The sequence below is a fragment of the Stenella coeruleoalba genome (genome assembly GCF_951394435.1).
Source record: "Stenella coeruleoalba genome assembly, chromosome: 3".
In the NCBI taxonomy this organism is placed as follows: Eukaryota; Metazoa; Chordata; class Mammalia; order Artiodactyla; family Delphinidae; genus Stenella; species Stenella coeruleoalba.
Genome location: NC_137148.1, coordinates 133,694,161 through 133,721,901, shown reverse-complemented (window position 1 = coordinate 133,721,901; position 27,741 = coordinate 133,694,161). Strand labels below are relative to the sequence as shown.

Below are 27,741 nucleotides of genomic sequence, written 5' to 3'. Positions count from 1 at the left end.
CCCTCAGAAGGACTTCGATATCTGTATAACCATATTCCTTCTTTAAAAATGTGATGATCCCTGAGTGTTCGATACTTACACAAGTCTGGTAGGACTGTAGAAAACTCACCCATAAATGGGTAGACTTTCAAACAGGAGCCAGAACAGACACCCCTGGCATGTGAGGGCTCCCAGATAACCTTGAACCAGGAGTAAACAAAACACGGGTCAAACCTACCATCCAATGCCAGTTGTCCGTCTGTCCTTCTTTCTATTATTTGTTTTGTAATTACATTATATATTTATGTAATTACAGTGATTATAGTATATATTATATAGAAATAATGTAAGCTAATTACAGAAAATTTAGGGACTAACAGGATAGGATAAGAGAAATGAACATTGTCCAACACCCATCACCCAGAGATAACCACTGCTAACATTTTCATATATTTCTGTCATATTTTTCTATGTGTAACAAATATATATAAACATTTTTTTCATATTTGTGGTTATACTGTGTATGTGTATACACACACAGTTTTATATCCTGTTTTTTTCACATAGCCTACTAAGCATTTTCCCACGCATTACAACTTCTTCATAAACATAGTGTTAAAAGGCTGCATAATCTCCCACAGTGTGGGTTTACTAAATTTATTTATCCATTCCTCTGTTGCTAGATATTTAAGTTGTTTTATATATACTTTAAAAATGATACACTCCTTGTTCTCTTTTCTATCTTTGACGCTTTAAAAACCATTGTCATTTCTGGCAATTAAATTTTCTAATCCCTTTTAAATATTTAAAAACATTGTTTAAGTGGTTCCTTTCTGTAGAAGGTAGAGTTTAAAAAATATTTGAAATGATTTTGTTTTTATTATTTTAGCATTTGTACTCTACGATAATGCTATAAAATATAGATTAAGTCATTTTGTGGATGTGGAAATAAGAAATATTTCCACAATAAGACATATCTTATTTCCACAAAATAAGAAAAATAAGAAAAGTTTCCACAATAAGACATTTCCACAATAAGACATATCTTATTTCCACAAAAATAAGAAAAGTGGAAATAAGATATGTCTAAGTGTACACATGAATTTGTGATTAGCCTAGGAAACTATCTAACCATAACGTGAGCATATTATAAGTTCTTGTATATATTAATACAATCAGCCCTAATTTTAATGTTTAAGTGTTTAATCTATCAATGTCCTTTCTCCTTGTTATCGCCCAGCTGCAAACTGGATTCATTTGGGATAATTACCTGTGGTACTAAATGTATATTATCTGCTCAGTTAAGAAAGAGATTGGAGAGAATTCAGAAATCAATAGTAATAAAGTAAACAGAGAGAATGGAATCTATTTCCGCTCTTAGAATTTATTTGGATCCACTCTACTAAAGACAGGGACCCTGTCTAATGGACTTTGGACAGAGGACTACAAATAAGACCCCCTGGGGCCAGCAATCCTTTAAGAATTGATCTGATATTTCAGTAAATATCCTACTGTTTGAATATTAAAATGTAGGTCTTTAATGCCCCCAAGAAAGCTTTGACTTCTGTTGTTTACAGAATTTATGTTAGTTTCTCTTTCAATGTTTATATATCCAACTGGGTGTGCCTCTGGTATGCCCACCCTCCCTCTGGCCTTCATAAAACTATTTTTGACAGAGGATTGATGTTGGATTCACTGTGTTATGCTAACCACAATCGTATTGTCCAAAGGGAAATAAAATCCAGTGCCCCATATTGCTGACTATAAAATAAGCTCTCTATAAAGTTTCAGTGTTGGTGTCATCATGAGGAAAGATAATTTAATACTCAGATTGGGACAAGTCAATGGCACGTCGCCTTCAGCACAAACGTGGGAGAGTTAGTTTACCTTGCCCAGACCTCTAAATATTCTGGCAGGCAAATGAAACTCAGAGAGTTGGCATGCGCAGCCTTCCTTGTTCACATTTTAAATCCCAATGCCAAGAAAATATTCCTGCCACGTAAAGGAAACTCATAACTGCTGTTAATTCAGTGTGTGTTTATCTCCCTCATGTAATACTGTTATTTTGTTTTCTCTAAATCCTAAAATGTCTGGGAGCTTATGGGGTTATGTCACAACTAATGGCATTACTAGCAGGTGAACTAGAACCCTACTTTCGCATCATTTCCTACCAAATGTGGATTGCATTGTAGGGTGGTTGGTCTGGGATTCAAATGACCTGATTTGGTACCTTCAGTACCAAAGCCCAAGGTCAAGGCTGTGGCAAGTCAGGAGTTTCCCTTCTCTGCCCACGGAATTACAGTCATAGTTGATTTTAGAATCGTGGCCAAGGGGAACATGGTCAGATTCTGAGTTTATTTCAAAAAGCAAAATCAGGCTTTCTAAAACGATGGCATTGCCTGTTTTGGGAAATGGGTCTTCCTAGTGGTTTCTGACAATTCATGACATTTAAAAAAAGTGTTGATAGAGCCCAAATAGTTCCCCGTGCAGTAAGAAATATGCTTATATCTCGTACCAAGTCTAATTATAAATATCTTAATCATCAGAGACATAATCTCACACCCTTCTGACTTCAAGAGGCTACACGCTCGGTAAGAGATCCAGCTGGCATAATTCTCCCTCAAGAAACCAGCTGCCCCCGGCACAGAAGGGCAGTTAATCCAGGGTCTCTTTCACGGGTACCTGCTGTGCTACGGGGAGCAACCTAACGAGAGTCTTTTGGGGACACACCTCAAGACCTTGCTTAGATCTTCCTGCCCTGGAGAGAGAAAGAAAAGTGGAACTTTGAAACAGATCAGATATTTCTGGAGAGAAATGTGCAAACAGTTTTTCTTTCCCCCTTCCTTTTACCATTAATACCGTCTTTTTAAATCCACAAGACCACTTGCAAACCTCGTCTTCCCTCGTAGGCACATTTGAAGCCTGCTTAACTGACATTCCAAGAATGGCAGTATGGCATTATTTGTGATTCCCTTGCAGCTGACACAGGACAGTGCTGGAAGGATGTCAATTTTGCAAGGGCAGCATTATCCGCTGTTCCCCCTGCTCAGCCCCTGCTTGTTTGCTGGTGAAGACGAGCGCCTTGCTGCTCTCCCTCTCTCTGCTGTCCCCTCCCCATTCCTGCTGAATCTCACATTCCTGGCAGCACAGCCCGGAGAGTGCCAGCCTCTCGACAAGCCAGAAAGAAGAGATGACGCTCTATGAAAATGGGGCATTAATGGTTTGTGAATTCGAAGATAGTTAACTGCTGTGTGCATTCAATTAAGATGAGTTTTTCAGTGAAAAGACAACCCAGGAGGAGAGGCTTCCTTCTCCTTTCTGGGTATGAGCAGTTAATGCAGAAAGCATATCAGAATTCTACCTGTGTTACTCAGAGCTGCCTCAAGATTCCATACAATTTTCAAGTTCCTTGATTAAGGAAAACTTGCCAGGTGAGATTAAACAAGGTGGAAGGTAGTAATGGAGAAGCGTGTGTCATTTCTCATCTCTTTTATGGGTGACATCACCACCATCACCACCATACACCTCACAGAAAATGGTTTGGGGCTTAGGTGTGATCCATTTTGGAAAGTTTCCCTTTTTAAACTCACATCTTCCTGGAGTCAGGTCTTTATGTAGCCTATGTGGGTATACATGTATACTTTCAAGTCAAAACCAGATAGTTTTGCTTGAGACATCTTTTATTGTTTGTATTCTTCCATGGTGCCTTAAAGGCAAGATAACATCATCCCTTCCAATGTATTAGCTAAATGCTTCCACAGGGGCGGTCCACTGTAAAGGGTGAATAAGCGGGTGGGCACTGGAGACTGCCTAAGTTTGGATCCCGGTTCCGCTCTTACTGCTGCAAAATTTGGGCAGGATCCATCACATCTCTGTCATTCTCAGGGTCTTCCTTTATCTGTAAAAATGGTGATGGTAACAGAACAGACCTCATAAGGATGGCTAAGAATTAATGATATTTAACATAGTACTGAGCACAGCTTCTGGTACATTCTAACTACGCATCATGTCCTATGGGCTACGATTATTATCACGTTTCCATTTCAAGAATTTAGGTCAAGTCAGAGCACATTGTTTTTAATTCCAGGGGCCTTTGCAAAACAGACTTTAAGAAAGATTGGCAATGGTTAAAAAAAAAATGTGGACACTTTGTAGACATGCTCCATGATACTTTCAAGATCCTGGGAGGCTTCGTTGGTCTTCCTTGCAGTTAGTATTCATTTTATAAAATGGCAGGGCCATTTGGCTTTGAAATGGTCAGTAGTTATAGGAGATGGATCTGTTAATGAGGATGTTGTCTAAAGGGCAGGTTTGATGTCTTTTTTCATAGATATAACCCAGTCACACTTCTTTTCATTGCCTACCCACCCCTCGCCATCTCCGTTTTCTCATCTGTTAAAGCAGGAATACCTACCTTTGGGGCCATTGAAGAAACAGAATAAGTTAAATTTAAAATGCCTAGTACTACCTCTCAGTAAATGATCCTTTTTATTTTAAATCAAGCTTATATGGAGGACTGATGTGGGACCTGGTGCGAATTAGGCTTTTTTTCTTTCTGATTCAACTGTTAACTAGCAGTTTGATCTTGCATTGATCAGTTAGGGTCCCCAAGCTTGGTTGTGTTTGCTGTAAAAGGAAGGATCTTTGCAGCAATAAAATTCTGAAGTTGATTGAATGGATGTGCTTTTGCCCCTCTACCTGACTGCATCAAGATCAAGTTGTTAATTCCAGACTTAGAAAGGAGACTTAGAAGAATGTATTCTTCCCTAAAAGTTTCGGTAGCTTTCGAAAAATGCAATCCAGTATGTTTGATTTTGTTCTTAAAGGGCCACAGTACCTATTGTCCCAATATAATCGTAAAAATTTTCCATCTGGGGATAGGTCAGCAGTTTATCAAGCCTAGTGTCTGCCCCTGCAGCTATGCCCCAGCCCTCTGAAAAACCCAGCAACAATATCTGACACCGTGGCCTCAGGAAAAGTAAATTCCACACATGGTGTTAAATATGTATTTTCATTTCCTCTAAATTCACCAGCCTCCAATGGGACAGGCAGATTGCAGAGAGAGAATATGGAAGGGAGGTCAGTTCTTTTCCCTTGTTCTCATTTGTTATTCATTTTAAGCCACCCCATCGCACCCATCAATCTAGACAGAATTGGAAGATTCGGTTTGGAGAATTTCAGTGTCTATTTCCAGTTTGAAGGAAGAGGAGGGTCCAGGGCAGTCAGAGCAAGAACAGCGTCTTCTTGAAACACAAGGTGGCATTTCTGAAGGCTGACAAGGCTGGTGTGACTGCCGGGAGCCTGTGTCCACTTGGAAAAACAGTGTTGTTAGAAGTGGTTTGTGTGGCCACCGGGCCTCCATTTGGAGACGCCTCCAAACTCATGATGATTTAGTCTCTAAACTTAATCTTTCATCCTCTCCACCCATAGACAGCCAAGTTGCCCTGCAGAAAGCTCATACCCGTTTCTAACCATCAGCGTACAAGAGTACTCGCATTTCCGTGCGCATTGCTGTCATTGAGAAGTTAACCTATAGAAGTCACTTTCATTAGTAAAACTTACCCTGCTGTTGCTTTACCAGCGGGCTCATGCTGTCTTCAGCATCCTGTCAGAATGTCTGTTCAAAATGCACAAACCTTAGGAGAACCGTTTGCAACTCTTAGAGTGCCTAAACAAAGATATTAACTAAATGTTTTCCCAAGAGCTGGAAATAATCAAAGGCAGCAAGTGAAAACAATCATGATATCTTTACACATGGACTGTGCCATGCCATCCTTAAAAGTTCTTGTCATAACTGTGGCTAAGGCTCTCCCCCACCCCCTACACCCACCCGCCCACGGTATTTCATGTGGATCGAGGAAGCCTCTCAGGCATTTGGGATGAGATGTGAAAGATCACAGCCTGCAAGCAGAGGCTGGTTTGTTTCTTCTGCGCGTATCAGTGGGTTACCAGTGTTTGCTCATACAGCACAGCCAGAATTTCCTTCCCCTCTCGGACAGTGTGGTCCATGTTCCAATTAGACCCCCTTACTTTCTTCTTCTTCTACATTTGGAGAACAAATTATACCAGCACGGTGATTACTCTCCCATGAAGTTTCTAAATCCCTTTTCTTGAGGGCCTGAATTCAAATGGGAACCTGAAAGCCTTGAGGTCAGTGATTTAGTGACTGGTCCATTCTCTTTAGCTCTTGAGAATTGCCATGGCATTCCTGGGGTACATTCATTAAAGTGCTTTTAAACAGATACGCAACATAAGTATTCTCCTGTGCACCTGGCTTAGGTGGGTAGCTTCAAGCTTCTTGCTCGCTGAAGGTCAGAACCAGTGTCAGATTTACAGCAAACCCACTTATGATGCTTGCTGCTCCCTTTGGTTTTTATCGTCACAGTAGGTTTAACCTGACCAAGAAGTAATTACACCATTATTTTTTATGTGGTGCTTTATCACTTGCTTTTCAAAATTGGATTCCAGCATCTCGTGAGCTAATAGCAACAAACGTCTGCTTGTAACATTCACTGCATCAGGAGATGTGGGGTTATTGCGGAAGTGGCCACATACCCATTGCCCACACAATAACTGTTACTCCAAAACAAGTGAATTGCTTAACTAAACAACTATTGATTGTAAGTCACCAGGGACCACTGTTAAGACCACCGACATCCAAAGGAGAAGATTAAATTCTGGTTACATAAACAAATGTATTTTGTAAGTATTTTGTGGCAAGGAGACCCAGTCCTCCTGGCTCACAAGTCCAGACCTAGAGTGGGTTAGAAGCAGTAGCGCCTCACTGGGGTGCTGTGAGGGATCAGCTGTGTTCCGTCCACTTCTTAAAAGACAGGCTTCAAGATTGGGAGCAGAAAAACTCAACAGCCACGGAAAATCCCATCATCCTCACCCCTCCTACTGTACTAACAGAAACTGGCCAAAGCTAGCGGTGAACTTCGCATCATAGTTTTTGTCTCAGGGCACCTGGAGTTCTACACTTTCCTTTAGGACTGAAGTGACTCCAATCAGGGCTGAGTGTCCTCTCCTCTCTCTTACGCCTCTTGTGATTAGCTAAGCTTCAGTTGGGCAAACAGGTTTGCCATCATCCCTTACTTACTTGATGTGTTCAGATCTTTGTATTTGGGGGTTATTGAGTGAGACCAAAGGAAACCAGAGCCTCTGGGTTAGAGCATTCACGAGTCTTCATTTTGGAGTGGTCTCCTTTGACAGCTTCTCCCCAGACCTCTCCTGGTTGATTACCCAGCTACACTAGCTAGTGTGGACAATTTTAAGGTCCTCATTTGACTTCAGTGACATTATTCTCTCCTGACATTCTTTCCACTTTTTTGACCTGCCTTTGTTCTTTTTTGTCTCTGAGTCTTTCTCAAATTATTCCTTAACTGTTGGTGTTCCCCATAGTGCTGTCTGTCCTTGGTTCTCCTCTCACATCGATGTTTTCAGCTATTACCTGTATCTCAGTGTTACCCATAAAATTAACTCCATCCTTGATCTTATTCCTGAATATCAGTCCTTTATTTCCAACTGTCTACTAAACATTTTCACATGGATATCCTATTGGTATCTAAAATTCAGCATGTCTGAAGGAGAACTCACGATTTTTCCTCCCATATATAGTTTTCTTCTTCCATTCTTTATCCTGATAAATGTCCACTCTGTTCATCTAGTCAGGTAAATTAGAAATATCAGAGTCATCTTCCACTTTCTTCTAATCCCTCACATCTACCATGTTACTAAATTCTTGTAATTTCTGTTCTAAAAATATCTCTGAAATCTACCTTTTCCTCCTTTTCTCCATGACCACCTCATTATTAGTTGGTCTTTCATTTTCCATTTGGATTATTATGATAGTTCTGACTTTAAAATTCATCTTTTACTGGACTCCTGTGGTTATGTCTTCGAAATTTAGATCTGATTGTATCTCTCCTATGATATGGAACACCTTTAATAGCCCCTTGTTACCTATCAGGTAAATTTCTTAGCAAGGCACTCAAGGCCAATACTATTACTCACAGTTACTCTTCAACACCCTACTCCCAATATATAAGCTATGCTCTTTCCAAACTGGAATATCTAATCTTATCTGAACACATCATGTCCTTTTATATCTCTGTGCCTTTGCTCTTGCTGTTTCTTTTGCCTCGGATTCTTCTCCCATCCTTTTCAGTAGAAAAATCCTACTTATCCTTATACATCCAGCTCAGATATGACGTCTTTGGTATATGTTTCCTTGGCTCCAGTACAGATAATTATTTTTCCTTCTCCTGTGCAATGTACTGTTACTACATCAGTAATGCTATAGTTTTGTATCTTTTTGAGTGGCTGATTATAGGCCTGTCTTCCCTGGATTATAAACTCCTCAAGGTCCAGTGATTAGGACCCCCTGCTTCCTCTGCAGGGGGCACGGGTTTGATCCCTGGTCAGAGAACTAAGATCCCAAAAGCCACTGCATGGCCAAAAATAAATAAACTCCTCAAAGGCACATCACAGTGCGTAGGAGAGTTTTCAAATGGAACCATCTCCAGCTGGAGAAGCATAGGGAAGGACCTGTGTTGTACTTCTCTCTCTCTTTTTTTTTTTTTTCATTTCCTTTAGCACTTGGCCTCATATATAGCAAGCGTCCAATCTTATTGAATTAATTAAGCAATGTAAAACATCTCAAGTCTGGGGGAAAAAAATCCCAGTTTAATTAGGTGTCTCTCACCTGTATTCCCATTTTGTCACAAAATTTATATTGTTTTAAAACAGTTATGTCCTATTCCAGACAGAGCTCTGTTTCAGAGTAACATTCGAGAACCAGAGGTGGTGGAATTCTTTGAATTGTAGTTTCCAGATAGTGTGAGTAAGGGGAAGAAAGCCTGAACCCCAAGGACAAGTGAAGCATGCCCGATGTTCTCCTATAATACTGCATCCTCACATTGTATTTATCGCATTGTTGTAGAATTCTGTTTCGTCTTTCTGCCCCTCTAGACTCTGGAGTTTCTTGACAGTGGGGAATGTGTAAATATGTCTAATTAATCCTCTATTCCCCACACCTCCCCCGTTTCTAGCACACGTCAGGTATTCTGTTATTAGTAATTACAACTGCCTATTGAGGATTTATTGTGTGCAAAGCATCATACAAATAGTATCACATCACATCTCCACGTTACATATTAGGAGACTTAAAGAACGTGACTTTTCCAAAAGGCACATAGCTGGTCAGTGACATAGCCTGGATGATAATCTAGCTCTGTCTTACCCCAAAAGGGTTGGAACCGAGGCAAGAGTGGGCTGTTCGAGAAATGAGGGCATGTCAGATAAGGGCTGGAGTAGGACATAAGTTGGGACAAAGAAAAGAATTAGAATAGACTGCACATAGAGGGGTATACTGGGAGTAAGAAAAGCATTAGAAGAGTACTGCAGGTCCAAATTGTTAGAGACCTATCCTGGAGGCCTCTTGGTTATCCTAACTAGGCTTTTCTAGCAGAGAGGTTAAGAGCAGGGCTTGGGAGGCAGACTGCCTGGGCTCAAATCTCTAGCCTTTCACTCATTAGCTCTGTGGATCGAGGCAAGATGTTTAACTCCTTCAGGCTTCAGTTTCCTTCTCTGTATAACAGGCATAACAATAATACTTCCCTTTGGGGTTTTGGTAAAGATCAGATACGTTAGTCCATGTAAAGTGCTTGGCACATACTAAGTCCTCAGGAAGTGTTAGCTGATGCTCTTATTATATTAATAATACAAGTAAAGACACAATGAATGAATGCAATGGATTCTCATAGCGTCTTCGCATTTAGTTGATTCTACGTTGCTGAGTAGATCCATGTTTCCTAAACTTACGCACCAAGGTGTCCCTTCAAACATACAGGGGTGATGTGGGGTATTTTAAATTTGAGGGAAACAATGATACTTTAAGTCTGTCAGGTACCAGACAAACTGCTAGTTTGAGGTAGTTCATAGCTCAACATTAGATTGCACTGCATTCCTTTTGATGGTGTCATAGCTTTGCCAGGCTCAGTTTTTAGCAGTTGCTGTGACTCAAGGTAGTGTCCTGTGAAAATCAAGGTGGAATAGAAAAAAGGGCGTCGATGTCCAATCTTACTCCAGGCTTTGAGAAGTTGTACTGTGCTCAGCAGGAGCACACATCCCATGAGTAAGTTCTTGTGATTATTTTAGGATGAATTGAAAGTATTATTGTATTATTTTTGCTTTCCATTTCTTTGTAATTTTTTCAAATGGCTGCTAAGTTGTTAGGATATAAATATTAAGGATATAAATATTAAGATGTTAGGATATAAACAATATTAAGCTGTTTGGACCTAAGTAGTTAATGAAACAGAATTGTTGGGCATTTCTTTTGGCTTGAGGGCTCTGTGAAAAGATTACTGAGGCACCCAAGGTACTGTGAACAGAGAAAGTTCAAGAAGCTCTGGAGCAGACAATGAATAGAGATATATTCAGAATGTGTGTCAAGGCTATAAAGGGAAGGGTTCCAGTGTCAAACATTCAGGCAGAGGAGACTTTCTGGCTGAGTCGAAGGCTAATGACATGCAGTAAAAATAATCACTTAGGTTGGGTCAATACTGCAGAAGGCTGGCTTCATTTACTTTATATCAAATGCTATTTAGGTTGGAGTTCAGGTCGGCCAAAACTTCTAGGCTCATCTGCAAGACCACTGTTAACGCTCCACATAGCATGCTTGTTATACGTTCTCTTTGAGTCCCTTAAAATATAACCAAATAAGCACTTAATCCTCTAATATCTGCCAGTTACAAGTACTTTCCTGTCTTGTTAGGAGAATTAATGGATTATTCGGAATCACTTTCATGTCACTTTTCTTCGGATTTTTTTCTCTCCTCCCAGTCTATCTGCAGAGCTCTGCTGTAACTTCATCATCCAGCTCTTCTGAAACCTGCCCCCTGGTTTAGAGGAGACAGCTCTGTGACAGTGGCAGTAGTTTTTTGAGTTGTCACATAAGACCATGATATTAACAGTAATAAGTGGGACCTCGGCCCAGAACTCTGTGCTCGGTTAGCAAAAGGCGCAGAGAAGGGTTTCCGAGCTTTGGAGCCTGACTCGGTGCTCTTCCCTGCTGAGAGCCATAAGATGCTGGTAGCTTGTTCTAGGAGAGTAATAAGTATTGTTGTTTAACAGTTGTGTTGTTGAAATTCAGCTCCACTATGTCTGACAGTATTTATCTAAAATACTTTCCCTGGTGCGTGTTCAAGTTCCAGTAAACCGTGTCTTATTGTGCGACCTTTTCATTTTCCAGTGAAAAGGGATCAGCTCGTCAGATAAAAGCTACAAGTCAAAGTACAGGAAAAATGCGTGCTCAGAAAATCCAAGCATGATTGAAAACAAGATGTGTTAAATCAATGCAGTTTATCGCCTGCCTATTCCCGGCAATTGCTGTTCTAAGCTCATTCTGAACACACGCTGGATGATAAAAGTACAGTGTCAAGCACTCGCTGGGGTGGGAACACAAGAAAACATGTTTATCAGACAGGCTGGGTGATTTTACCCCCTTGATAACAGTTATTGTCAAAACTCTTTGGGAAGAAATCTAAAGAACAATTATAGAAGGAATATTACTCTTGTTATATCAGAAGATATGCCAGTAGGGAAGAAAATGATGGATTTATCTTTGAACGTTAAAGGAGAAAAGAGTGTGTTGGCCTCCAATACTTAAAACACCATCATCCATTACACAGCGACAACCATCCTCGTCTCATTCAATTGAGCAAATCTGGCTTTGAAACCTAATTATAAACGATGAATTAAAAAACAAACAAACAAACAGAAAAACTCCAAAATGAAAAAGATTGAAAGGCAAAAAAAAAAAAAAAAAATTCCTGGAGATAGTCAAGCTTCTGTTTGCTTGAGGGATTTAATTTTAGTTTTATACTTGCATCAGATTTGGAAATCTAAATTAAGGATCCTGGAAGGCCAAGCTGTACAGAGCACATCATATGCAGTAACAGGGGCAACTTTTCTCATCAACTTTATCACAATTAGAGAGCAATACAGTTTTCCCTAATTATTGTACATTCACCTACTTCCCATTTTAGATAGAGTATAACCCTCCAGGGCAAAAAGTGGGTCTGTTTAAGAAATGCTCCACTTCTGCCGGTGAGTTCTCACCAAGGATCGTCTAGAAAATACCAACTGGTTGTGGTATGAAATAAGTTGGTTTAATGTATCTCAACAGCATTATGTGTCTCTGTTTCTCAAAAGACAAATCAACTTTAGAGAGCCAGGCTCAGTCCTGTAAGGAGAAGTTGATGAAACAGAAAGCACCGTTTCTTGATTATTTGTGGGGCAAGTTTAAAATGCCAGGGTGGCCTCTCCCACAGGTTTGTGCCTGTTGACATGGTGAGCTTTAAGAAATCAGGCCAAGTGATTGTTTACCCGTGTGAAGTCAGGAGTCTGGCACCAGGATTCCTCGTCGTGCTGGATTTCTGTTTCACAGATACTTAGTAAAAAAAAAAACAAGTGCCATTTAATTGATTTGGTAGCTGGACTTGTCAATATGCTGCAAATTGCGATTTATCAATATGAAAATAAAAGAGTCATCTTGGCATAGTGAGTGAAGCACTGAGGGTTTTGTTCTGATTCATGCAGCCAGCTCTTTCTGTGCCTCAGTTTCTCACCTTCAAATTGGGAGTAATAAATTTTGACATTTATGTCAAGGGCATATTGAAAGACTCAGTGGGATAATGTCTATAAAACACTTTGATATTACTGGGAGAAGTGTCTTGTATGACCTCGGGGTATGTTTGAAATGACACTTCTCCAAGTAAAATCATTGTGATCGTTAACATCTATTAAAAACGTTCATAGGTCCTTATAACTTAGAGAATAATTGAGTTCAGGATGCACAGTCTTAAAAATTTGTTTTCTTCTGCAGATGCCTTTAAAAGTAACCTGTCAACATGTAAATTGGTATAAATTTGAGGAAGGATAGTTAGAAAATATATGTATCAAAAGTCTTGAAATGTACATATTCTTTTATCTAAGAATTTCTCCTGAAAATTTTGAGGAAAAAATACATCCCCATTAACAGGAGATTTGTCGCAAAAGTTATGGCCATCCATATAATTACAATATGCTGCAACCATTAAAAAGAATGAGGGGGATATAAATATGTATATAATCTATATTTATATAAAACAGTATTGTAAGAATGCCCGAAAGCCTACATATTAATAGAAATAGTGATTATACATGAGTATATGTATTATGAAGCTTTTTTCCTTCTTTGTGTTTCTTTTGTATTTTTTACACATTAAGAGTATATTCCTTTTAGACTTCGAAAAACAGTAAAGCTACTTCCATTTTGAAAAACAAAAGCGAGTCACTCAATTCTTGCTTCCTGCTCTTGATTGCTTTTGCTTCTGGAAGAGTTATTCATTTCCTAACATACGCAAGTCCTTTGCGTTCCAAGTGACAATCCTCAGGGCCTTCCATCTCTTTCTCCCAGAGCCCCTGTCTTTTTTCATCCTGGGCTCTGATCCACTTTGCAGATCTCTTTCTCTCTTCAGTCTTTACCTTGCAGGCTCTGGCTCCAGTCTCTGTAAAGAGAACGTAGCCGCACAGGCCAACAATACCTCTGATGGTACCTTCGGTAGAGAGAAGTATTACTTCCTGTGCTTGATTTTTGAATCTTAGTGTTGTTGCTCCACATCAAGAGGTTTGAAAACTACAAATAAGAGATCAGAGCATGTTGAAAGCCAGTTTGGAAATGTTCCTTTGGCTCCTACATTGGTAAATTCTGCCCATGTTGGCTTCATCCTGACACCCTTCTGGTTCAGTTATAGCTTTCTGCAGTTCAGTGAGCCTCTTCCCGAAGCTCTCCTGAACCTCCTTCCTGAGGCAGGGTGCCAGGCTGTGAAAGCTTTTCACACCGAAAGTAGGGGCTCTGCTTGCAAGGGACTTGGTGTTAGGTTTCTTAGGGAATGTATCCCTTCCAGGAAGAGATGACCCGGAATACCATGTGTGCACTGAACATCTAGGCGAGGAATGAAACATCCAAACGGCTGGAAAAGCAACACATTTCTTCCTTGACCGTATATCTGGCTCTTGTTTAGGTTTCTGGTTGATTTTGCGGTTTATATCTTTTAAAATCAGTCTTAAAGATAGGTTTGTGAAGATAACTTCCTGTTTTATTGTTTACCTCTGGTTGTTAATTTAGTGACTGAGGGAAAAATAGGGCCATTATGGAACAAAAAGACCACCTAACACATATATAATAACTCTTATGCCCAGCATGGATCTGCCTTGAAGGGAAATGCTCTGCTGTATTCCTTTAGTTCAAATATAGAATAGTCACCAGGGAAGCTTGGAGACCCAGGTGCTGGTTTTATCATTGCCTTTGCTATGAGGCTTTATTTATTACTTGGCATAGAGTCTAGATATTTGTTTGGACATTAAATGGCAATAGAATATAAATATTACCTTTCTAATATCTGCATTTCTTTTTATTTCCAGTCAAAATGACATCATGTCACATAACCATTAAAAAAAGGAAATTAAAACCCCAGAAATATGTTAAAGCGCTACAGTGAGTCACTGAGCTATAAAAGCAGTGGAACTCTGCGCGCTCACGTTGGAATGGCACCCAAACCACTTTTCCCCTGATGTTCGGGAACACAACTGTCCTGCCTTTCATTTCCATTGTTTCCAGGGATAAGTATTCCAGAAGTTAAGGAGGACTGAGGAGTGTTTTCTCTAAAAGGCAACTCTGAAAAGAGAAAAATCAGTTCTAATAACTGAGAATGCATTTGTCTTGACTACATGGTTTTAATTTGCAAATAAATCCCCTTAAAGAGAATTTTCTTTCTTTGATGTGTTTGTGGATAAAAAAAAAAAAGAAGACAACTAAAGGCATGAAAAGGCCACAATTCACATATACATTTGGTAAGGATTTACCCATTACCAGATGTTTTGAATGAATTTTATAATCTTGTCATTATTAGTAGGACATAAAATCTAGTTGTATTATTCTGAATTTTCTTTGCATATAGCATTTCATGCTGCATGAACATTTGGACACTGTAAATAGCTTTGTATAACCAGAGTTCTTCTGTCTTGACCAGAACCTTGGTTGAAGCCCAAAGGGGAAGGGCTCTGCATAGACTGGTTCTGTATGGAAAGTTACTGGTTTCCTTTAGGGGAGTCTGAGATTGTGAGACTGGGTAGGTACCCAAAACCATTTATAAGCTGACCCCACACAAGGCCACATGAAGTGGTTTAATGTTTTTTAAAAATATTTAACTAACTTTTCCCTTTTGAAAAGTAATGACTTTGATACAGCTGAGCCTGCCCCATGCATGGGTCCCCTACTTCCTCCCTATACCCATTCCCCAGTATCCTGTCATAGCTGTGAGAGGACCCTTCTGAAATCTCAGCTGATACATCTGCCCTACAAGCTTGCTCCTGTGTAGAAGCATTTAATCTTGCCTTTTAGGAAAGTTTCACACTTCCTGTAGGATATGTACACAGCTCCATGAGGTCCTACTGAGGTTACTCAGCGAATATGTATCTACCTCTAAGTTTGAACAGGACAGTGGAAGACATCTTGAATGCGAATCTTTGTGGCTCCGCAGTGGCCTGATCACTCTATAAATCCACGTGGTCCCGTGAAGTGTAGTGTGAGCCTAGTGTCAGAAAAGAGGAGCAGGGCTTCCCTGGTGGCGCAGTGGTTGAGAATCTGCCTGCCAATGCAGGGGACACGGGTTCGAGCCCTGGTGTGGGAAGACCCCACATGCCGCGGAGCAACTGGGCCCATGAGCCACAATTACTGAGCCTGTGCGTCTGGAGCCTGTGCTCCGCAACAAGAGAGGCCGCGATAGAGAGAGGCCCGCGCACCGCGATGAAGAGTGGCCCCTGCTTGCCACAACTAGAGAAAGCCCTCGTACAGAAACGAAGACCCAACACAGCCATAAATGAATTAATTTAAAAAAAAAAAGAAAGAAAAGAGGAGCAGCGGTGGTGACCCACCATCTGACCATCAGAGAGGCAAGAGAACGGATTGCTGAGCAGGAGGGAGGCCTGGCCATGGGAGCTGGAACCAGGTTCCAACTCTACAATCATAGTAGTTCATTTCTGAGGTGAGATTATGTACACCTCTCAGAAAGTTTATTTTTAAGGGCTTATGTGACGTAAAACAGTGAATTCCTACCAGTGCCATCTGAACACTTGGTAGGCAGTAGAAATGATTATTGAGTCAATGGACAGTTTATTATCTCGTGGAATGTTTTTAATGCCCTCACTGGTCCCATTTTATTATGCTGATTTAAAAATTGAGGCTTTTCTTCTTTGGGATTATGGATTTTGCTAAACCTCTGAGCCTCCCTTATTCCGTTACCACCCCTAACTGGTTGAGGAGAACACCCTCTCAAACCCTGTTGAAAGTGTGGGTTAGGTGCTTGGAAGTGGGGTGACACGAGAAGCTCTCATCATTGCATTCCTTTTGCAGTTAACAGTTTCATCTGTTTTTTCTTTTTACAACCTAAGATACTCATGCTTTATTTGCGGTTAATTATGCGCAGTTAAATTTTTTTCTTTCTCTCCTGGATTCTCGGAATTGTCTCAAGTTTTAGGGGGGAAAACTTGACTAGTCCCACTTCTTCTTCTGGTGCCCCCTGAGCCCTGTGCTTGAATACAATGAGGTCACTTTGTTGAAGGATTAACTTTATATTACATTCTTGCAGAGTAGATGTATGTCCCTAAGGTACGACTACCCCCACTGATGAAAACAAATATGCCATTCTTTATGATTCCTCCCCGTTACTCTCTCTGTTGATTTTCAGAGAGTTTATGAATAGTCACATATTTATACAACTGGCCAAAAGTATACTACTTATTTTTCTTATGGTCTGTAATAACCTAGGCAATGTTATTAAAGGGTATACAGACCCTTTTTCAGGCAAAGTTTCTTATGTCATTACTTTATACAAGCAGGTCAGATTCCATCCTGGGAACACTCTCTTGCTCTTAACCTTTTTCTCTGATTATAAAAATAATATATGTTCATTGTGGAAAATGTAGACAATGCACAGCCTAAAGAGAAGGAAGAAAAGCACTTCAAGACTCACTTCTTAGAAATAACTACTGTTAGGCAGTTTATACACAGAAACCTTTTCTGTATTCTCTGTATATGTTCATTTTTTTAAAAAGTAACCATATTGCACATATGCTCTTGTAATCTGCTTCTTGACATAGCAATATATTTTATGCCAGTAAATTTATTTTTCCAAAAGCATTGCTTTTGAGGACTGCATCATATTCCTATGGGTGTGCCGTAATTTAACCATCCCCCTCCCTAGACAATTAATCTGTTTTCAGGGTTTTTTTTTAAAGTAACAATCTCTATCAGATGGCCCCTCTCACTCAATAATTGGTTTAGTTTTTTTCTTTAGTTACTGCAATCAGAGAAATCATCAGGCACCTTTGAATTTAAGACAACGAACTTTGCTTGCATATCTTTAGCGTTACCTTTGTTTACAGCACTCGACAATGCCATTGTAATACTCAATATGTAGATTGAGGGCAGGTTAATATAGTAAAAAATACGAGTGTAGAGCAAATCATAAAGGCATGGGAAATAAATTAAAAGCCTTTGTCCCTCTACTGAAATATTTCCTCTCACATAGCATACTTCCATAGACTAGATGCTTATTTTTCTTTGAATAATGAGTTTAATATATCTAATTCAATTACTCTTTCTGGCAGCAGAATGACTTCTCCTGAGCTCTTTAGCTATTAGTTCCATATGATATTTGAATCAGTTCTTTTAATTGTGGATACTGAATGTCAGTCATTCTGTTGTGAGTTGTTCCTATGGTCAGAGAAACATATCCTCCCCACCCCATACATCAGTCATTCAATTAACAACCATGGGTTTCTTGACACAGTAGGAATTAATTCATTATGCAAACAACTGAAGGGGTGGGTCAACAAGTCAAGTTTTATTGGTGGCTTACACTGAAAAATAAAACCAAGAATTAGAATTTTCAGGATGCTGAATCATATCTTCAAGTGTTAAAATGATACATTTAATTGCCTAAAGCTCTTTTTATGGTTAAACATCTTTGTTGGCAATTAGCATTATGGGTGGGAGATAGATGTGATATACAGCTTAACCTGGGTGCTCATTCCTGTCATTCTCGGGCATTTCTTTATTAAATACTGGGATTTTATGAGTCACAGCTTCCCTGTGTAAAGAATTGTATGGCTTTTTTTCTACAAGTCTAATTTGAAAAAAAAAATTTTTCTCAAGGGTTTAGAAAGTAATTCATGAAATGGGAGGAACAATAAATATTGTGCCTTAACTCATGTACCACTATAGAGAGATTTGGTACACCTGGGTGTAATTTTAGTTAATTTCCACAAGAGGCAGGTTGAAAGTTTACCGTTTGGAAGGGGGCGGGGAGAAGGTGGGGGAAATGGCTAAACCTCATATTTGCAAAAATGATTACATTGTCTTAAATGGCTACTCTATTAACAGCTTCAACAAGCATTGCATTTGGGAAAAAAGATCTTCTTAAAAAAAGTTACCTGAAGTTCACTCCAACTTAAAATATACAAGTGAGGAAAAAGTACTTACTCTGATTTATATGTCTTTTGGAGGTGTAATTATTGGCTTTTTACTCACCTATGTAAAACAATGTACTTTTGTAAATGGATTTCTGGCCACTTTATGCAGCCTTTTTTTTTTTTTTTTCTCCTTTTTTTTTTTTTTTTTACATAAAAAGTAAGCACTGTCAATCAAGGAATTTTAAGGTTTATTTCCTCTTTAGAAATGATTGATAGCCTTTTAGATTTACAAGTTGACAAGTTAAAGGGTTCTATTGGTATAATTATGTACTAAATTCACAGTCTTTCAATTTAAATGTCCTTTTAAAACCACAAGATTATCATACCTGTATTTTGAAAAGTGGGCCAGTCAGTTTGGGTTGGTATACAAATTGCTTCCATTAGCCTTGGGACCTATTTGAATTTAATACAGTTTTTTAAAGTTAGTGGTAGTATGGATCTTACTTTTAAAATTTAGGTTAATGGAAATGCATTTTAAGTAAAGCATGTGGCAACTTGTTTTCTAAATGTATATAGCTAAATGTCAGAACTACAAAGACTGTCTTTTTATTCAGTATGGGAGAAAATATGTGGTTGAGTACTTTGGTTACATGAAAAAAGAAAAGAAGAAAAAAACCCACTCATTACGGAGAGGAGATGGGGGATGTGGGTGGAGGATGGAGTCGCCATCTTTTCCTGGTCAGGCGAGGAAAGCTGGAGGTACTTCATATCCTGGGGAGGAATTTCAAAAGTGATACACCAGAGTCCACTTTGTATCGAGTTGAATTTAAGGATGCTTTGAAGAAGGTGTAATCAATATGGGTACAAGAAGGCCCACTGTCTCCAAATATTACTACAGGTTTGCTCTTCTTTTAGTCTTTTAAAAAAATTCTTCTTGGAGAGCCAGCTGCTCTGAGCTAGTGCTCCGTAGAGGTTAGCCTTTTCCTGAAATAATATTGATACTGGTGAATCAGTCTTTCATCTTAGATATGAGGGTGTCGTATCAAGGGCACTTTCAATACCTGTCTCTTTTCGGACTCTTCCAAGGGTAGAAGAGGCTTTCTGGCCTCTGCCCCACCACACTTAATTGCTCCCGATGGCATTGCGACACTGTATCAGCTGAGGTCCACTTGATATTCTGTAGCTAAGCAAGTACTTTTAATTCTGCTCTTTATACCTGTAGATACCCTCCAGTGTTGTAACTCAAGCTTCTGACTAAAGGGAATCCTAAAACCTCACACCAAGTTCCATTTTACCTTCCATTTTCAACACTGTAAGGAATATAGAATTTGGCCAGAAGAGCAGAGTTTAGGACCTGCGACTCATGTTCTTTTGAGTGAGTCAGTCCCCACCAAAAGGGATCATTCGTCCAATCACTTTATGATCTAATTCAAAAGTCTCAATGAAACTTTCGACTTCCCAGTTATTTCTGCACCATAAGTATTGCAAATCATGTGCTGTTTTATTTCCTGAAATTGTTCTAATTGTACGACTTCTTCATTGCAGCACTCAATGAACCCACCATCGATTATGGTTTCCAGAGGTTACAGAAGGTTATTCCCCGGCACCCTGGCGACCCTGAGCGCTTGCCAAAGGTAGGATACCTCCTCTTTGGGTTAGGGTCTCTGGAAACACGGGCTCAGGTGATTGGCAGAAAACTTTGCCATTGATAAAAGTTAGTTCATAGATAAGCAACTCAATATTTTTGTGCATTGTGTGTTTAGTATTATAAGGTAAGCAATAATCAAAGTAGCAAGCACTTATGTGCCAGGTAATGTTTTACTTATATCATGTCATTTCTTCCTCTAAAAAACCCTCTGAGGTTGGTGCCATTACCACCTCTATTTTAGAGAAGAAGATAACCAAACAAAGAGAGGTTAAATCATTTGCCCAAGGTCACACAGCATGTAAATTGCTAAACGGAGATTCAAACCTCTAAAGCCTGGCTCCTAAGTCCAGGTTATTAATCATTATATCGTATCAGTTCTCAAGAGGAAAAAGAACATTGCTTTTCTACCCCCATGAGGATCTTTACTTATTTCTGGTGAGGGGAGAACAGCTAGAGCTCAAAGGAAAGCATATTGGCACACCTTGCGCCGGGGCTACTAAGACATGAGTCTGTTCCCTCCAGAGGCATCCCACCTAAGACACAAGTGGGAGAAATTAGACACAAATTCAAGGTAGAGCAATATATGTCATACAGCAATGGTATTAATTGCCAATGCAGAAAAAAAGGAAATGCACAGTTATTGGTTTCTATTCTGTACCTGTTGTCAATGTTGGGGATATTCCTATCTCTCTACCCAAGGAACTCGGACGCCCTGTGGGAGAGAAAGCCAAATACAACGCCATACAAAACAGAAAACAATAGGTACATTTAACAAAAGTGCAACCAGAGTTCTGGGAGGACTCAGAGGAGAGAACAGTTAAATGCTATAGAAGTTCAACGAACGGAATTGGTCGAGCTACCATTCACTGTTTACTGACAGCAAAATGAAATTTCATTTACTACACAAGTAAAAATTAGTATAAATTAAATGAGTAGAGGAAAGGTCCTCTCCATGCCACAGCAAGTCTAGAGATATGTCATGTCCAGGTCTGTTTCTGCTCGTAATACACTTATAAAAATGAAGTTGGCATCCTTCCTAGCTCAGCGAACCTCTTTGGGCGATCATTTCATCATCACATCTTACCTGTGGGCCCTGCTGCACTGAAGCGGCAGGACCACTGTCAGAACAGGCCTGTCCAGGAGAAAGCTGCCCCTCCCCGCCGAAACTGATGCACAGATGTGAGGCGCTGGGGGGTGGGTATGGGGCACTGCCTGCCCAGAGAGAGGATGAACCGTGACAAGCAAATTCTGCCCTCTCCTAGACCCCGGGGGAAGACCCACAGAGCCTTCAGTCTCAACCCTGAGTTCCCATAACAGCCTCACTTCCACTTAGCGCTGTTCACCTTAAAAAAACATCTTGAGAGCATTTCACCTGAGGAAGAAATCATATGATGTGTCGGTCCGTACATATCCTTGTCTTGAAAGGGGCCTCCATCTCACACCTCCTTCCCTTTCACCCTGACTTATTCTTGGTGAGCAATTACAGAATCTAACAGTAATAGTGAATGGCCCTCTGCTTCCACAGATGGGTGTGCCATGAAGAGAATCACCTTTAGGTTCCTGTCTGGCAAGAACCCAACTCCCATGCATTTCCTATGGGAAAATAATCGGTAATTTTATAGCACGAAGATGTAAATAATGTGTGTCCACCCAATGGTGGGAAGAAGCCATGAGGGCATTGCCAGATTCTTCCCATTGTTTCCATTTGGGGACCATTTTCACTTTCATTTTGGCATTTGATGTCCCTAGAGTCTGCTGAAGGGACTGGAGAGCTCTGTGGTCTGGGTCAAAATTCTTTCTCCCCACCCCCCAAATTCTTAACCTCTCTGTGCCTCAGTTTCCTTGTCTGTCAAATGGAGATGGTCATACTTCCTACTTTTTTGGGTTGCTTTAATCACTTATTTAGCAGTCCACAAAAGGTAGCTATAATTATTTGCCAGTTGAGTGAGAGTGGGACCCTGGCTTCTGAGAGCTCTCCTACCCAATCTCTGCAGAGCAGGAAGTCCTAATTCAGGTTCAGCAGTGGAGTGTATGGTTTATTTTCTGTGTCTCGGTTTCTTCATCTAGAAAATGGGGGTGAAATAATCGTGCCAACTTCACTGGGATCACATAGGACAAAAAGAAGTAATCCTGTGGGAGCCTCAGCATAGTTTCTGGCCCACAATTGCCACTCTATAAATATTGATTGAAAAACAGGAGACAGATTTGGTTTAATGGCTGAGGTCTACAGCAGCCAAGCAATACTTTTCTTATTCATAAAGAAAGGAGAGAAACAGGACTATATGGTTGAGTTTTGTGTATTTACTTTTCATAACATTTTCACGGCTGCACATCACGTTCAGAAATGTTGAACAAATAGCACAGGCACGTGTCACTTTGTCCCCGGTGGCCTGATGGTGAAATTCCCAGCCCCGTTTTCCTGGGTTTGGGAAGAGTAATCAAGGACACAATGGGTTTGTGTGTTAAGGAAACACTCCACAGTGTGCATCCAGCCACTGGACCGTGCGAGGACTTTGGCCAGAGCCCACCCCAGGAAGCTCTCTGTGTGACTCAGATCAGAGTGGTGTCCTCTTGGCTCCGAATGTGAAGGTGGAGTGAGAGTTCAAGAGCAAGGTCAGGAAGTGGCGGATGGAGCCAGCACGAGGTATTCCTGTGGACCTGGGAGATTTATAGTCCCGCTGTCCATTGTTAGGGGGATGAAAACGGGCTCCGCCTTTCTTAGAATCATGGTCAGTGTTTGTAAAACAGGAGTGTTTCAGTGAGCCATGGACCACACACCTTAAAAAACAAACTCCACTTTATTAAACCCATGTGTTTGCGAATAGACAAAGCTAGATTCATACAACCACCCACATATTCTGTCAAATGAAACTGCTCCAAAGACCAAGCAGACAGCTTTCCATGATAATATGCCTTTGTATACTGGCTTGTGCTTTTTCAAAGAACTTGTACATGCGTTGTTTTATTGGAGCCCCTCTTGTGAGAGAAGTCGGGAAAGCAGACGTCATTCCTATTTACCAAACGAGAAAACAGGAGCAAGCCGAACCCTTCCTTCTCTGTAAATTATTTTGTCCCTGAAAGCCACCATCAGTGATAGTTGCTGTACACACAAATTTAAAATACTATAATTATGCCAACCCCAGGTGTGCTTTGGTTTCCTTTTTCACGTGCACGTGGAGAAGGGCAGGCGAAGGTTTTTCAGCTGCAGCATTCCATTCTGTGTCATACAGACAGACGTGCCTTCCTCTCTGGATCCTGGCAGGAGGGAGAGGAACATGTGACCAACTTTGGGGCAAAGGTTGACTTTTCTTATAATGTAGAGGTGCGGAGGATGGGGACTGTGGTCGGTCAGAAACGCTGAGATGCTGAAATGCACGAGGCCATCCAGAAACACTGAACAAGGAGCTGTCTCTGTTTTGAAGGCCAGAGGTGCCTCTGTCCCCTTTCGATTTGTAGTTGTCTTCCTGAGTGGTCAGTGAGCATTAGCACAAAGGCACCGAGCTTGGCTGGCATTCCGTGTGTTTGCAGTGAATCCCAGGGAACAGGTAACCTTTGCGTCATGCCCTCGATGTGCCTGGCACGGCTTTATCAAGGTTTTTGAAGGGTATTGAGGCCAAGAGAGTGGGCTCTCAGGTCAGATGGACGTGGATTTTGAAAACCACTTGCACTGCTCCGTGCACGGGACTCACCCTTCTCAGCCCCCGTTTTCTCCTTTGTAAAGCAGCTGTCCCGCAGCATGGCTATTGGGCGTTAATGAGATAATGTACGCAACGAGGACTCTCTGGCATATAGTGAGACTTCAGTAAATGGGGGCTACTATTCCCTGCAAGATGGGTACTCCCCATTTCACAGGGTCAGAGTTCCCAGAGGGCTGGTGGCATGCTACCACTCACAGCAAGCATATGGGAAAACTGAGATTAGCACCTGGGGCCTCCGGCCTCACTGCATCAAGTTCCCATTTCCCTCCCAGGTCTGGAAACCCAAATACTTCTGCCTTGAGGTGACTGGCTTCTCTCTCCTGTCTCTCGCCTAACCTCAGTCCCTTCCTACTCAAATACGCACCAGCTTCTCTCATTCCCCACCCAGAGGGGTTTGCGTGGGGACCTCCACAGGGCAAACGTGTTTTTTCTTCCAGAGCCAGTCCCTCTTTTAGAGAAAATAAGGCAGTTTGAGAAGAGTAACAAAGGCGGCATTTGTGTGTTTTGCTTTATGGAGCTGAAAATATCTGGTAAATTGATCCGGTGGGAGTAATAAATACACATTACTTTATCTTGTTCTTCATGTCCTATATCCCTGAGCCTTGATAGAGCAACACCACTTAATAGACTTAAAAAAGAGTAATTACACTCATTGGTTGTGTGATTTTTCAGCCCTCGCAGCCCTGCCTGACCTTCTAATTTAGCTCACCGCGTCTAACTAATGCATTTATATTCATCTTTTATGAAGCATGTATAGTACAGGATTGACTTTAGAGCCTTTTTCAAGCTGTCCTCCCCGGTTTCCAATCTGGTGAGCAGTAAGGAGAATGGGAACCCTCCATGTCCCTACGTCCACACCTATAGATAGCCCATACACATGGCTCACAGCATTTTCTTTATCCTTTATGAAACATAATAAAAAGTAGTTATTACAGTTTTCGTTTAAAGCTTTTATACATTCTAGCATTATTTACAGCTAAACATGCAGGCAAAAGATGCGAGTGTTTTTAAAATGATTACTGTTAATGTTTCTGCTTGTCAGAAGTACTTAAATTTTCCTGCACTTTGTCTAAAAACTTAGTACTGTTGCCTTTTAAGAACAACACATTTAAAGGATCTTGCAAGTCAGATTTGCAAACACTGCTGACAGTTTGTGATGAATGATATTGCAAAATTTGCAAGATGTTTGTCATTTCGCACAGCTGACATATTAAGGAACAGATTAAGAAACGCGAAACCACTATGGAAAACAACCATCCCAAACAAACCTCAACCAAACCTTGAACCCAGAGAGCACACGCACCAGAATCTCTCACCCGGGTTTTCTCTCCCAACTTCCCACTCAGCCAGTGGAACCCAATTGTTCTCAGTGCATTTTCTCTCACCATATGGTCTCCTCATTACCATACACTAAGAGTCCATATGGGAAACTTGTGAAATGAACTGTATTCATTTTAACTGCCAGATGAGCAGCCTTTTGCTTTGCAAGCTTAGCTTAAGTCATCTGCTGTCTTCGTGTTGTTATGGCAACACGGTACCCATAAAAAATTCTAATCTACTGTAAGTGATCACAGTATTTTAAGTGCTTGCCTATAACTGCCCTCAAAGGGGAGGAAGGAGGAGGGGGTTATCTTTGCCCAAGGAGCAAAGGGTTGTTCTTCACTCCAGCAGGTGTCAGTAAAGAAGCTTGGTGACGTGGAGAGTGAGGTGCTGGGGGGTCCGTGTAGCAGGTGTAGTAGATGTGATGGTAAGGGAGGTGGATTGCAGAGGGATGGATGGTAGTGAGGATGGACTGTAGACCCTTTGGGTGGGCTGAGAAAAAACACTGACTGTCGGACACCATAGTTCTCCCAGCAGACACATGACTCTGCTGGTGCGGTGCACCCCACCATGAATAAAACTCAAGGTTCTGAACAACAACACAGGCAGCAGTTCCTCGTGGTAACTTCTCCTGCACTGGCATGCCAAAAAAAAAAAAAAAAAAAAAAAAATCCCAGCCTCCTCTTCCTGTACACGGGAATTAGTCATTTCTAACTCTTAATGCTAATTAAGAGTACCTTAAAGTAATGGAAGTAGGCAGCAACATCCTTAAATATAAATCATTTTCACCTCCGCAGGCCACATGATATGTTTCATCTCTGTCGCTCTATCTGTATTGAAAGTGAATGTTTATAGTCTCAGTTCATCAGTTCACATTAGCCTCATGCTGAATATTTAAACACAGAACAATTTGAACACACCACGAAGGAAGGCAGTGACTGCACTTTCATTTGGAACAGCAAGGGCTCATCTAATAATAATTTAGTAAATCAGCCATTTAGTGGCTCGGTTGTGCACTGCATTGTGCCAAATATTATTCAGTTCCACTGTACTCTTGCAGAATTGAAATTCAGCCTCTAGTCACAGGCACTGTTTTTGCTCAATGGAGAGACGAGACCCAAAATCACCCTCCCTAAAGAGCAGTCGTGTTAGTGATTTATCATAAATACAGAGCTGGGGCAAAATAAAACTGGAGTCGGCTGTATACCACGTATTCTAATTATGCTTTTATTGTTTTAGTCTTTATGCAAAGACTATCCGTAATTCAAAACCTGCAGTTGCATCAGTGAAAATACACATAAGAAATTTTTGCATAACCACACTGCCTGTTAGCAGAAAAGGGGATGACTAAGGGTTTCAGAAAAGGATAAAGAAAAACCGTGCATCTTTATCTTCCACACTGTGACACTGGACGTGCTCTCTCGTCTTATTCATTTATTTATTTTTTTAATTTCAAGAAAATCTATTAACATTTTATCTGGGAACCAAAATGACTCAAACAAAAAAATATAGCAACAAAAGCAAATCATGCAGTATATTCAGCTCTTAGGAAAAGAATGCTTGAGTTTGATTCCAAAAACCATTTTGTCTCTGCATTTTCTTGTCAAAAACACACACTATGGAATGCGGTTCTTTTTCCCCCTCTCTCCTCTGTATCTGCCAGAAAACTCACGGGCAAATTCCACTTCCCCATTTCGATGATATGCTCAGTTTAGGGGCTTGGTAGCCCCTCCTACTTATGCTTCTTTCATCAGGGGAGTTTAGCCTAGTTCTGTGCACCCTTGAAATTGTATATAGAATTGTGTGCGTGTGTGTGTGATGAGTATGCACACACATGCATGCACATACGCACATATTTTTCTGGGGAGTGAGATTATAGCTTCATTAAAAAGGCCATGACCCCCACAAAAGTTTTAATTCTCACTTTTTTTAGATTATTTATTTTATCTTTAACTGACTGACTCTGCAGTAAGTTACTCTGTCGTTATGGAATCATGCCCGATTTAGAGATGAGAAAACTGAGGCTCAGAAGGGACCACTCACACAGCTGTCAGGGGAGGCTTTCTACCTCACCGGACATCCTCACCATTAGTCTGTTCAGAATCTTTCCCAGTGTTTTGCAGATAGGATTGCACCTCAAGGAGCACTCAAAGCATTGACTCTAAGAATGCATATAATTTGCCCAAGTTTTCTGGAAAACAAGTGAGGGTTATCAATATTCTTGCTGCCTCTTGCTCAGTAAGCACTCACTGTGTGTCTGCTGAGCCAGATGCTGGTCTGAACCGTACTTTACAGTTGAGGAAACGGAGGCATGCATTTACAATGCTAAAAAAATGGCAGAGCAAGGATTTGAGCCAACTCTATTGGACTCCAGAGCCAGTATCTCTAAGCACTGATTCCTAGAATTAAGCAAAGGGAATTTTAAGAAAAAAGGCAATTTCGTAAACCAGTTTTTTAAAATCCCTCAAGCTTGGCCAGAGGGGGAAGGGGAAGGTGCTAGCATAGACTGAGGGTAGCTCACAGATGGCTTAGCCAGAGGGAAGTGGCAGTAGGAGTTAAAACACACACACATACAAA

At 40.7% G+C, this 27,741-nt stretch overlaps 1 protein-coding gene across 17 annotated transcripts in view; it reads left to right on the top strand.

Moving 5' to 3' along the window:
• The window catches only part of EBF1 (EBF transcription factor 1), a gene marked incomplete at its 3' end in the record, with an annotated part of 499,070 nt that overhangs the window by 445,879 nt on the left and 25,450 nt on the right, over window positions 1-27,741 (top strand). For all 17 annotated transcript variants that reach the window (XM_079918130.1, XM_079918126.1, XM_079918131.1 and 14 more), the window contains one exon: window positions 20,044-20,132. In XM_079918130.1, coding sequence (XP_079774256.1) covers window positions 20,044-20,132 — 89 coding nt within the window. The remainder of the gene's footprint in view (window positions 1-20,043; window positions 20,133-27,741) is intronic.